At 39.8% G+C, this 11455-nt stretch overlaps 1 protein-coding gene across 1 annotated transcript in view; it reads left to right on the top strand.

The window, feature by feature from the left end:
* Positions 1-211: 211 nt before the first annotated feature.
* tnfsf10 (TNF superfamily member 10) overlaps positions 212-11455 on the top strand; it is a 43764-nt gene continuing 32520 nt past the window's right edge. The window contains exon 1 of the mRNA XM_034706658.1: positions 212-267. Within this exon, the coding sequence (XP_034562549.1) occupies positions 227-267 (41 nt within the window). The 5' untranslated portion in view covers positions 212-226. The remainder of the gene's footprint in view (positions 268-11455) is intronic.

The following is an 11455-nucleotide window of genomic DNA, read 5'->3' on the forward strand; positions in this document are numbered from 1 at the left end:
ATGCTTTACAGTGAAGTTTCTGGAGCCACTGCGTCACTTCCGGTGCTCCTCATTGTAGACGTTGGGCCTTACAGCGAAGAAGTTAAACGTCAAATACAGGTCAGATATTCAATTTTAATTAATAAATACTTGTCAGAGTTCATCCTGTTAATGTTTTAGTCCTCTCTTATGATTTTAATGTTTGTATTCTCAAATGTTCACAGATAAGGAGCGCTGGTTAGTAGAGATGTCGGACGTTGGGTCAACTTCCGGTCCCGACATGCTCAGGTAAATGTTTACTTCCGCTCTCTGCCTCTCAACCTGTCCTTCAAAATAAGACTCAAAGAGTTCACAGATGATTATTTGGACAATTTATGCTCATAAAATCAATAACCCTTATTAAAGCCTGAACCATCAAATAACTGCCATTAAATGTAATTCTTTGAAAATGAGGTGTTTCTTAAACCTTCTGACACATAATTTAAAAAAAAGAAATTAAAAAGCAATTTTCATATGAGTTTTAATTTGTATCATATTTGATACATCAGGCATTTTGGTGTAAATTTTTGCTTTAAGTTTCTTATTTTTTTAAACAAACTAAAACATATAAAAACAAAAATTTTAGCCGATCAAACTTTGAGATTCCTTCAAATTTTTACTAGCACTGAATGGTTTAGGCCCAAAATACATAGCTGATCTGTTACTACTTTATGAACCACCTGGACCTCTGAGGTCCTCAGGTACTGGTCTGCTTTCAGTCCCTGGAGTCAGAAGGAAACATGGTGAAGCAGCGTTTAGTCATTATGCACCACATATCTGGAACACACTCCCTGAAAGCTGCAGGTCTGCTCCAACTCTCACCTCTTTTAAATCAAAGACTAATACCTTTTTATTTGCCACTGCCTTCCTATCTTAGCTCATTTTAACTCACTTTAAATTAAAATTTTAATGTCGTTTTTAATATATTTCAATTTTTCCTTTTCTTTTCTGTTTTATTATATTTGTCATTTTAATTGTGTTCTTTTATGCTTGTCTGAATGTTTCCAATGCTTTTAATGTTTCAATGTAAAGCACATTGAGTTGCCCTCGTGGATGAAATGCGCTATACAAATAAAGCTGCCTTGCCTTGCCTTGCCTAAAGTAATTTCAAACCTAGAAATTATTTTTTTCCATATTGCACGACAATGTCATACATATTTTGTAGCAAAAAACCTAATTTATTGTATATTTCTTCTCTCAATTGTTACATTTTTAGTGGAAATCAATGAGCAAAAGACAATTATTTACTAGGGAGCCACTGTAGCGTTCAATCAGTCATCAATTATCATGAAACAGCAGGTTACATATATAAAAATACAATAAATATCCCAATTTCTATTCTAAATATACCTAATTATGTCATGTAAACATGTTCTTAAATAATAAAAAGACTATGTTGCTTTATGGAGTGCATAGTGTATGAAATTTAATAAAAGTATGATTGAGAGGTCTGCAAATAAATACCTGCTGTATCTATTTTGATACACACATTTTCAACATGATTTGACTATAAATGAAGTAATGAAATATTAGTTAGTTTTATATTGCATCAATCCAGTAACTGTTCCTCTTGAAGTTTCATGAACACTTGAAATGTTTTTTTCATTCAAACTTTTGGTTTAAATGTTTTTATTGAGGTAGCAATAATAAAACATTCAATGTTACAGATATTTTCCTCCTTTTCAATTAAATGAAGAAAAACATAAACAACAAACAAACATACAAGTCAACAGATGTAGTGAGTAACACTAAAAGGAAAACAACCACAACAACATAGAGGAAAAATAATACTCAAAACCACCTCCCCACCGCCCCACCTCCACCATATCCACCCACCCTGTTGGGACTGTACTTCCTGTCACTCCAAAGGAGCTCATTAGCTTGTTTTTTCGATACATTCAATATATTGAAGAAGGGGAACCCAAGTCTTTCCATATTGCTCTAGATTGTTTAAAAGTGAGAGCTGAATTCTCTCCATATGAGAGAGTTTTACCATTTCTTCTAACCATACTTTGACAGGTGGAGCCTCTGCTTTCTTCCAAAACATCAAGATAAGTTTTTTAGCTATTATGAGTCCATAGGACAGCAGTTGCTGTTGACTTTTAATAATAATAATAATAATAGTAATACATTTTATTTAAAGGCGCCTTTCTCAGCACTCAAGGACACTGCACAGATATAAATATATACATACACAAATTCACATTAAAGGAAACAAAATCAGAGTCAAAAATGAAAACAATATAAACTAACAAGGGGTAAGAAAAAATAGAAACAATAACAAAATGACAGAGCAATTGGAGTCAGACGGAGTAGGCGGTTTGGAACAGATATGTTTTGAGTTGTGATTTGAAATCGGGGAAAGAATCTGTGTTTCTGAGTTGAGGTGGCAATGAGTTCCAGAGACGGGGAGCAGAGCGGCTGAATGCTCAGCTCCCCATAGTGGTGAGACGGGCGGAGGGGACAGACAGGTGTATGGAGGAAGAGGATCTGAGGGAGCGGGAGGGAGTGGGAACATGGAGGAGGTCGGACAGATATGGGGGGGGGGGGCGAGGTTGTGGATGGTCTTGAATGTTAACAGAAGGACTTTGAACTGAATACGGAACTGAACAGGGAGCCGGTGGAGCTGTTGGAGGACAGGAGGGATGTGGTGGATGGAGGGGGTTCGGGCAATGATACGGGCAGCTCAATTTTTATCCAACTGGAGAGTCTGGTCAGAAATTCCAAATAGCACAAGAAAAAGGTTTCAGAATTACATGCAACATTTCAGAAAGAGAGAAACAGAGTTAACTTTAGGCAGTAAACAAAACTATGAAGAAAGTTTGCTTCTCTGCTATGGCATTTGTCACAGAGTGGGGATACATCTGGAAAAATGTATGTCACTTTGTTTTAGTATAGTGAAGTCTGTGAACTATCTTAAATTGACTAAGGCGGTGTCTAGAGTTGGCAGAGTGTTTACGTATGTTCTCTAGAGCTTTGTCCCAGATAACGTTTTCGATCTCTACACCCAACTCCAGTTTCATTCAAACTTTTGCTAAATTGTTAAAAATATCCTTGAAAAACCTCGAGTGGGTCTCTGATCCACAGCTGACATTTTTAAAATCTCTAAAAGTAGTATGGGAGGTAGAACCTTCTGTTATCAGGCCCCTCTCCTTTGGAATCATCTACCAGTCAGGGTCCGGGAGGCAGACACCCTCTCTACTTTTAAGAGTAGGCTTCAAACTTTCCTTTTTGATAAAGCTTATAGTTAGAGCTGGATCAGGCTTGGACCAGCTTTTGTCATGCTGCTATAGGCCTAGACTGCCGGGGGAACTGGCACACTGGGATCCTAGCTCAACCCCTTCCCCCCAACCCCCTCATCACTTACTTTAACTCTGCCTGTCCCATTAAAGTTACTAACCATAGACCTTTCTGGAGTCCCTGAGCTCCATTGTCTCGTAGATTCCTCTGAGCTGCCTTCTCTCTCTTATTCTCCTCTATCCCTCTTTCCAGACCCAACTCAGTCGAGGCATGATGGCTGTCTAACATGAGTCTGGTCCTGCTGGAGGTTTCTGCCTGTTAAAAGGAAGTTTTTCCTCACCACTGTAACTAGCTAAATACTGCGATGTGCAATGCTCATGATGGATTAAGGTGGGGTCAGACTGAGTCTTACCCTGTCTTGGTGTTGGGTCTCTGTTCATAATTTGACATTGAGTGGTCTAGACCTCCTATGTTTGTAAAAGCGTCTTGAGATAACGTTTGTTGTGATTTGGCGCTATACAAATAAAGATTGATTGATTGATTAATTACTCACACCTGGTGGATTATCCGTGCACTGCATGTATCTGATTGTACACATCAGGTTTTTACTGAAAAAATATATCACACTGATGATGTAGAGGTCTCAAAAACTGATGTATCAAATATGACACGCTTGGTGTTTTAGGGTTAAGGAAAGAGGGATTTAAAAAATGCATTTTTTAGCCTGATATCGATTGATGAAGTTTTAATAATGGTAATTAAATCATGAAATATTTTGAATAAGGTGTAATGCAACAAAAAGAGTTCAGTTTAAACTTTCTAAAGGACACTCTTCATGGAGTCCAGTTCACTCTGTTCGCTCGCTGACCTCCAAAAGGACTCCAGATGTTTTTGTTTTCTTGATTTGATGCGCAGCTGCAAAAAACACACAAACATAATCATCATTTCTCAGTTATAAAAAAATATTTTGATGTCAAAGTCACGCTTTAAATTCCCCCGGCACGCTCAGCCAAACACTCACAGTTTACTACTTTGTGATTTATTAAAAAAAATATGACACCTGAAGAGACAAGTTCTTCTTCTGTCTTGAGCAACCTCACCAAAACTGTCTTTGAAACAGATGTTAATATGAATTATAGGACGTCCTATGTTGTTGTAGATTCTCATTAAAGTTGAAACAAGAGAAAGAAATGTTAAGAGTTATAAAAGTCATGTTTTACAGTGCTGGCCTCCTTTTTAATGAAAGGCCTGACACAGGAGATGGCGCCAGATCTCCCCCCAGCTGAGCCTCATATCATTAAATCAGGGACTCAATAAATCGATATGACCCATGAGTCTGTTATGCCGTTTCTTTTATTTTCACGAGTGTCATAAAATTTTAAGGATTTACAGAAGAAGGATTTTTACCCAGACTCTTTTATGATCTTTAGATTTAGGGTCTGAGCCGTCGCTTTTGACGTGTGTCTGTGATCTGTCGTCCTGGGACATGAGAGAGGGATCAAAAAAAGCAACAGATGAAGACTTCTGCCAAATTTCCTCCATCTGTCATCGTGCTTCACAAAGACGCCGCTCTGTGGGTCTTTGCTTTGTCCTCGCTTCACTCCCTTGCTCTTCCTGACACAAACACTCGAGTCCTTCAAGTCAAAGCCTGCACAGAAACAGAAACCATTCGGATGTTTGCGTGACAGGGCGCAACATGCCTGCAGGGTCATGTGATCAGAGGTGAGCAGGCCTCTCCTGACAGACAGGTCTGAGTTTGTTTATCTGTTTATTTTAAAAGAGGAGTCAGAAACCGAACCTGCATCACTAAAGCTACATCTGGAGCACCACAGGGCAAGAGTTTGAGCCCATCAGGACACCATTACCCCAAAAATCTGTGTTTGCGTGGGTGTGTGGGTGAACGATGGGGAATAAAAGGAGCTGTTATTATGAAAATTTAGTGAGACATCATGTTGTGTTCTGTCCCTGTAACCTATTTCCACTTAGTCACCACACACTCCAGTGTTTTTCACTGCATGTAAACTAACCACAGAACAAAACCCCCAAATCATAACAATCAAATGACTCCTCCAAAGTCATGCTCAGGTCAAACACTGTCATGATGTACAACCAGCATCAAGGTCGTATGTCGTATAAATATAGGGCAGTGGCAAGGACAAACTTCCTTTAAGCATGGCGCATCACCCTCCACAATAACAAAAATCTACCTTGCATACATCCGTCCACTGTTTGAATTTTCTGTCCCAGCCTGGATCACCCTCTCAGACCACCAACTCCACCGTTTACAGTTAATACAGAACAAAGCACTTAAACTGGCCTACAGACTCCCACCCTTCATCAGCAACCACTACATTCACTCCATATCAGGCATCCAGACCATCAAACAACGACACCAAGCAATAGCCCTGAGATTTCTATCATCTGCAACCAACAACCCTGCCCTCCGGAAAACTATCAAGGAAGCACACGCCACAATCAACACCCCCCTGTCACTCATCATTCAACTCAAAAAAGACCTCCACCCACTGAACCCTCCATAACCCAGAAACATCTGCCTGTCCACTGCTGCCTGAGCCCATACCACTACCACACATATACACACATATACACAGCACACTTAAAACATGAAACACACATACATTAACAAACACACACACTCTTTAACTTTTATTCCACTACCTTAGTTAAGTTTATTTTCCCTATTCTTTGTTATTCTTTTTTCTTTCTCACTACTTTACTTTACTCTATCTTCATTTATGTACCTCTTTATTTCTTTCCTTCTCTACTCGTCTCTACTTTTCTCTCCTTTTTTTTGGTTTGGTGCCTTGGTCCACGGTATCCTGTAACCTCTTGAGTCCTTTGCCTCCCTCCTCCTCCCGCCACACAGATAACCATGGACAGAAAAGGGTTACAACACCCTGAGCTGTCCCACCAGGCTCAAGAAATCACCTAACCTAACTTCCTTTAACAGGCAGAAACCTCCAGGAGGACCAGACTCATGTTAGACATACATCTGCTGAGACCGTGTTGGAGAGAGGGATAGAGGGAGATGAAGAGAGAGATAGAGATGATAGTGGGGAGACGGATAGTAGTAGTTGTAGCAGCTGGAGTCTGGCACGTCCACAGCAGCAGAGATCCAGAGGAACCTACGAGACAAGGGAGCTCAGGGACTCCAGAAAGGTCTAAGAAAAGAGAAAAGAGAGGGAGACATAAGGAAAGGAGACATAAAGGATGAAGAAACATGGAAAGAACAAAGAGAAAGAAAGAAAGAAAGAAGGAAGGAATGAAAGAAGGGATGAATGAAAGAAAGGAAAGGAAAGAAAGAAAGGATGAATAAAAAAAGAAAGAAAGAAAGTAAGAAAGAAAGAAAGACCCAAAAAAGGAATCTACAGCAGAGATCCAGAGGAACCTACGAGACAAGGGAGCTCAGGGACTCCAGAAAGGTCTATGGTTAGTAACTTTAATGGGACAGGAAGAGTTAAAGTGAGAGACAGGCAGAGAGAGGAGAGAGAGGGAAAGACAGGATCCCAGTGTGTCAGTCTAAGCCTATAGCAGCATAACTAAGACCTGGTCCAAGCCTGATCCAGCGTTTTTAAAGACTTTAGTTACGACGAGCAGGCCTGCATGTTGGGAGCGTAGTGTTCTAGAGGGGTATTAGGACACTATGAGATCTTTAGAGGAGCCTACGAGACAAGGGAGCTCAGGGACTCCAGAAAGGTCTATGGTTAGGAACTTTATTGGGACAGGAAGAGTTAAAGTAAGTGATCTTGGGGGCAGTCTAAGCCTATAGCAGCATAACTAAGAGCTGGTCCAAGCCTGATCCAGCTCTAACTATAAGCTTTATCAAAAAGGAAAGTTTGAAGCCTACTCTTAAAAGTAGAGAGGGTGTCTGCCTCCCGGACCCTGACTGGTAGATGATTCCAAAGGAGAGGGGCCTGAGAACTGAAGGCTCGACCTCCCATACTACTTTTAGAGACTAGGGCACTATGAGCTTTTTAAGATATGAAGGCGTCTGACTATGAAGAGCTCTGTAGGTCAGAAGAAGGATTTTAAATTCTATTCTAGATTTTATAGAGAAGCACAGGAGAGATGTGCTCTCTCTTCCTCTGATCGCTCTGCAGCAGCTTTACATCATTGTCATGAGTGTCATTGATGTTGAATACGTTGATTTAAACACATGCTCATCAAACCTCTGGGATGTTGAGTGTAAATATACATTTCAGACTGAAAAATGCAAGATATTGGAGAGTGCTGTCGTCCATTAATGCATTTCTTAAAGGAAATAGACAAACTGCTCACAGCTGCAGGAAATGAAAGCCAATCGGGGACTTTGGGAGACGGAGATCCAGGAAACCAGAACTAAGTAGGCTGTTAAAATTAGGAGGAAACATCTTGTTTTTTGTGACCGTAGTTAAATAACAGCATGGTCATTATTATTTAATGTGAAGAGAATTAACGAAAAAAGTAATGACTTAATTATATTATAATGTGTTCATGTAATGCAGAAAAGGAACAAAGTGTGAAAGTCAAGCATCGTTACAAAGCCGTAACTTTTACAACATGATAACTTAGGATAGTCTTTAACCGTGACCTGACAACCAAGAACTGTTTCTCACAACTGTGACTGTTACATTTGTTAAACTTTAAACATGTAAATGTCTTTTTTATTGCATTAGACTAACTAAACTCTGAGCAGATGAGAAAACATATAAACAAGTCAAGGTTTATTTATATTACACATTTAAAACAGCTGTGGTTAATTAAAGTGCTGCACAAGCTTAAACCTCAGCACAATGCAATCAATAAAAGAGCTGAAATAAAGTTCTGTCATAAAATGTTGGGATGGCAAACTTAGATTAGTAATTTAATTTTAACGACTGATTCTCCCTTCAGATTTGTCTAAGAAACAAACGAGAAAGGCACAAAAATAGAAAATCAATTTCTCAAAGTAAAACAGAAACAGCGCACAAGACTGAACAGAACAAAAAGATGCAGGTTGAGTTTAAAAATTTGTGCAAATCAAGGTAAATATTTATTCAGAATTCAGTCGAACGGATTTCACAGGTGATTCTTTATTACAGTCATCTTTAGAACAAATATTTCTACAGTGGCGACAGAGGGCGATCATATAATGTATCCAATTGAATTGAATTGTATTGTATCTTGTATCTGATTGCGGCGTATTGTATCATATAAGGATCCCATCACTTCGTATCGTAATGTAGCGTACCATATCGTATCGTAATATGTCATATCGAGCGCACTGTATCGTTTCGTAACACATTGTAATGTGATGTATCACAACGTAGAGCAAAGTATCGTAACATAACATATCGTTTCGTAAAGTATCATAACGTAGCGCAACATATCATAATGTAATGTATCGTAATGTCTTGTATCATAATGTAACGCAACGCAACATATTGTAATGTAATGTATTGTAACTTAAAGCAACGTATCGTAATGCAATGAATCGTAACGCAACATGTCGTAACGAAACTTATCGTAACGCAACGTATCTTAACACAACATATCGTAACGCAAGCTATCGTAAAACAACGTATCATGATGCAACGTATCGTGACATATAACGTGACAAATTGTAACATAATGTAATGTTTTGTAACTTAACGTACCGTAACTTAACGTATGGTAACGCAGCGTATTGTAACGCAGCGTATTGTAACGCAGTGTAAGGTAACGTATGGTAACGCAACGTATCGTAACGCAGTGTATTGTAACGCAGTGAATGGTAACGTATCGTAACGCAACGTATCTTAACCCAATGTATTGTAAGGCAACGTATCTTAACGCAACGTATCGTAACGCAACGTATCGTAACGCAACGTATCGTAACGCAACGTATCGTAACGCAACGTATCGTAACGCAACGTATCGTAACGCAACGTATCGTAACACAACGTATCGTAACACAACGTATCGTGACATATCATAACGTAACATAATGTAATGTTTTGTAACTTAACGTACCGTAACTTAACGTATTGTAACGCAGCGTATTGTAACGCAGCGTATTGTAACGCAGCGTATTGTAACGCAGTGTATGGTAACGTATCGTAACGCAACGTATCTTAACGCAACGTATCTTAACGCAACGTATCTTAACGCAACGTATCATAACGCAACGTATCGTAACACAACGTATCGTAACGCAACATATCTTAATGCAACGTATCGTAACACAACGTATCGTAACACAACGTATCGTAACGCAACGTATCTTAACGCAACATATCTTAATGCAATGTATCGTAACGCAACGTATCGTAACAACGTATCGTAACGCAACGTATCTTAACGCAACGTTTTGTAACGCAAGCAATCGTGATGCAACGTATCGTGACATATAACGTAACAAATTGTAACATAATGTAATGTTTTGTAACTTAACGTATGGTAACGCAGCGTATTGTAATGCAGCGTATTGTAACGCAGCGTATTGTAATGCAGCGTATTGTAACGCAACGTATTGTAACGCACTGTATGGTAACGTATTGTAACGCAACGTATCTTAACCCAACATTTCGTAACGCAACGTTTTGTAATGCAACGTAACGTGAGCACGATATCATAACATATAACATATCATAACGTGACGTAACATATTGTAACGTAATGTTTCATAACGCAGCGCAACATATCATAACATAACGTAACGTACCATATTGCACCATATCATGTCGTATCGCATTGTATTGTATCGTATCTCACTGTATCTCAGAGTAGCGCACCATTAAAAGTTGAGGGGCGCTAGTTGACCTTGTGGTTTAAGCATCCCTCGTTTATAGAGGCTGAAGTCTTCGTCAGAACTAGTTAGACTCACAGCTACAACTCTGCTGAATGTCGTACCCCACTCTCTGTCTGTCTCAATTAAGGCTGAAATGGCCCCAAAAAATATCTTAAAAATGCAAATTTGACTCTTAAATTTGATATTTTGTGTTGAAGCCCGGCCTTGAGTCAGTGATTGCCAGCCAAAAAATACCATTAGTGTAAAATACAGCTCACCATTTTTACTCCACATGATGGCTATTAAAAACGACAGAGTGTACTGTATATGTAGTGGGGACAAGTTTAGGGTCAATAACTCATATTTACACCAGGGCCCCATTTCAGCTACATTCATCCCTGCCCCTGGGGCTCGTTTCAACATTTCAACTCAGACGGGAGTTTTAAAAAAACACAATCTCATTCAGCTTCTCTCTGTTCACACTGATTAAAGATAAACACCAGGTATGACTGTGACACTCGTGAGAAGATGAAGACAGTGATGAGACACCCTCCGCTGCAGTGTGAACATATATTTAGTTCATGTATGACTGTGTGTGACCCCACAGAGGCCTGACACTTCCTCTCCCTGCCCCCCCTGTGCTGCTCGTTAATCACCGGGTGCCAAGATGATCATTTCTAAGAAAAACAGAGGCGCCAGGAGCGAAAACAAACCGGTGAGAATGTGAAAGGAAAGCCGGGCGGCGGGGAATTCATGAGGGAGAATGTTATCGCCACGACTAAAGGTCATATTGTTCACTTCTTCCTGACAGGCAGAGAGAGAGAGAAAAAAGGGAGTGTGAGGCAATTTGGGAAGAGTGAAGGGAAATAGGGGAGGGTAAGACTGCAAAATGGTAAAGAGAGAGAGGGAGGGAGGACAGAGAAAGATTGGTAGGGAGGCAGACAAAACCACAGTGAGGGCCTCAAACTGAACAAGGACACATTCTGTAACTAACACACACAAAAACACAAAGACATGAGAAAAAACCACACACACTTAAACTACAGAGACCAAAACATGTGAATAACTGAGCTAGGGTCATGATTAACCCGAACCCTAACCCTAATCCTAATCACAATCCTAATCACATCCCTAACCCTAATCATAAACCTAATCATAACCATAACCCTAATCCCAACCATAACCCTAACCCTAATCCTAACCCTAACCCTAACCCTAAACCTAATCACAACCCTAACCCTAAACCTCATCACAACCCTAACCCTAACCCTAATCCTAACCCTAACCCTAACTCTAACCCTAACCCTAACCCTAACCCTAATCCTAACCCTAACCCTAATCAGAACCCTAACGCTAACCCTAACCCTAATCGTAACCCTAACCCTAACCCTAATCCTAACTCTAACCCTAACCCTAACCCTAATCACAACCCTAACCCTAAACCTCATC

The sequence above is a fragment of the Notolabrus celidotus genome, chromosome 17 (assembly GCF_009762535.1).
Source record: "Notolabrus celidotus isolate fNotCel1 chromosome 17, fNotCel1.pri, whole genome shotgun sequence".
Lineage (NCBI taxonomy): Eukaryota > Metazoa > Chordata > Actinopteri > Labriformes > Labridae > Notolabrus > Notolabrus celidotus.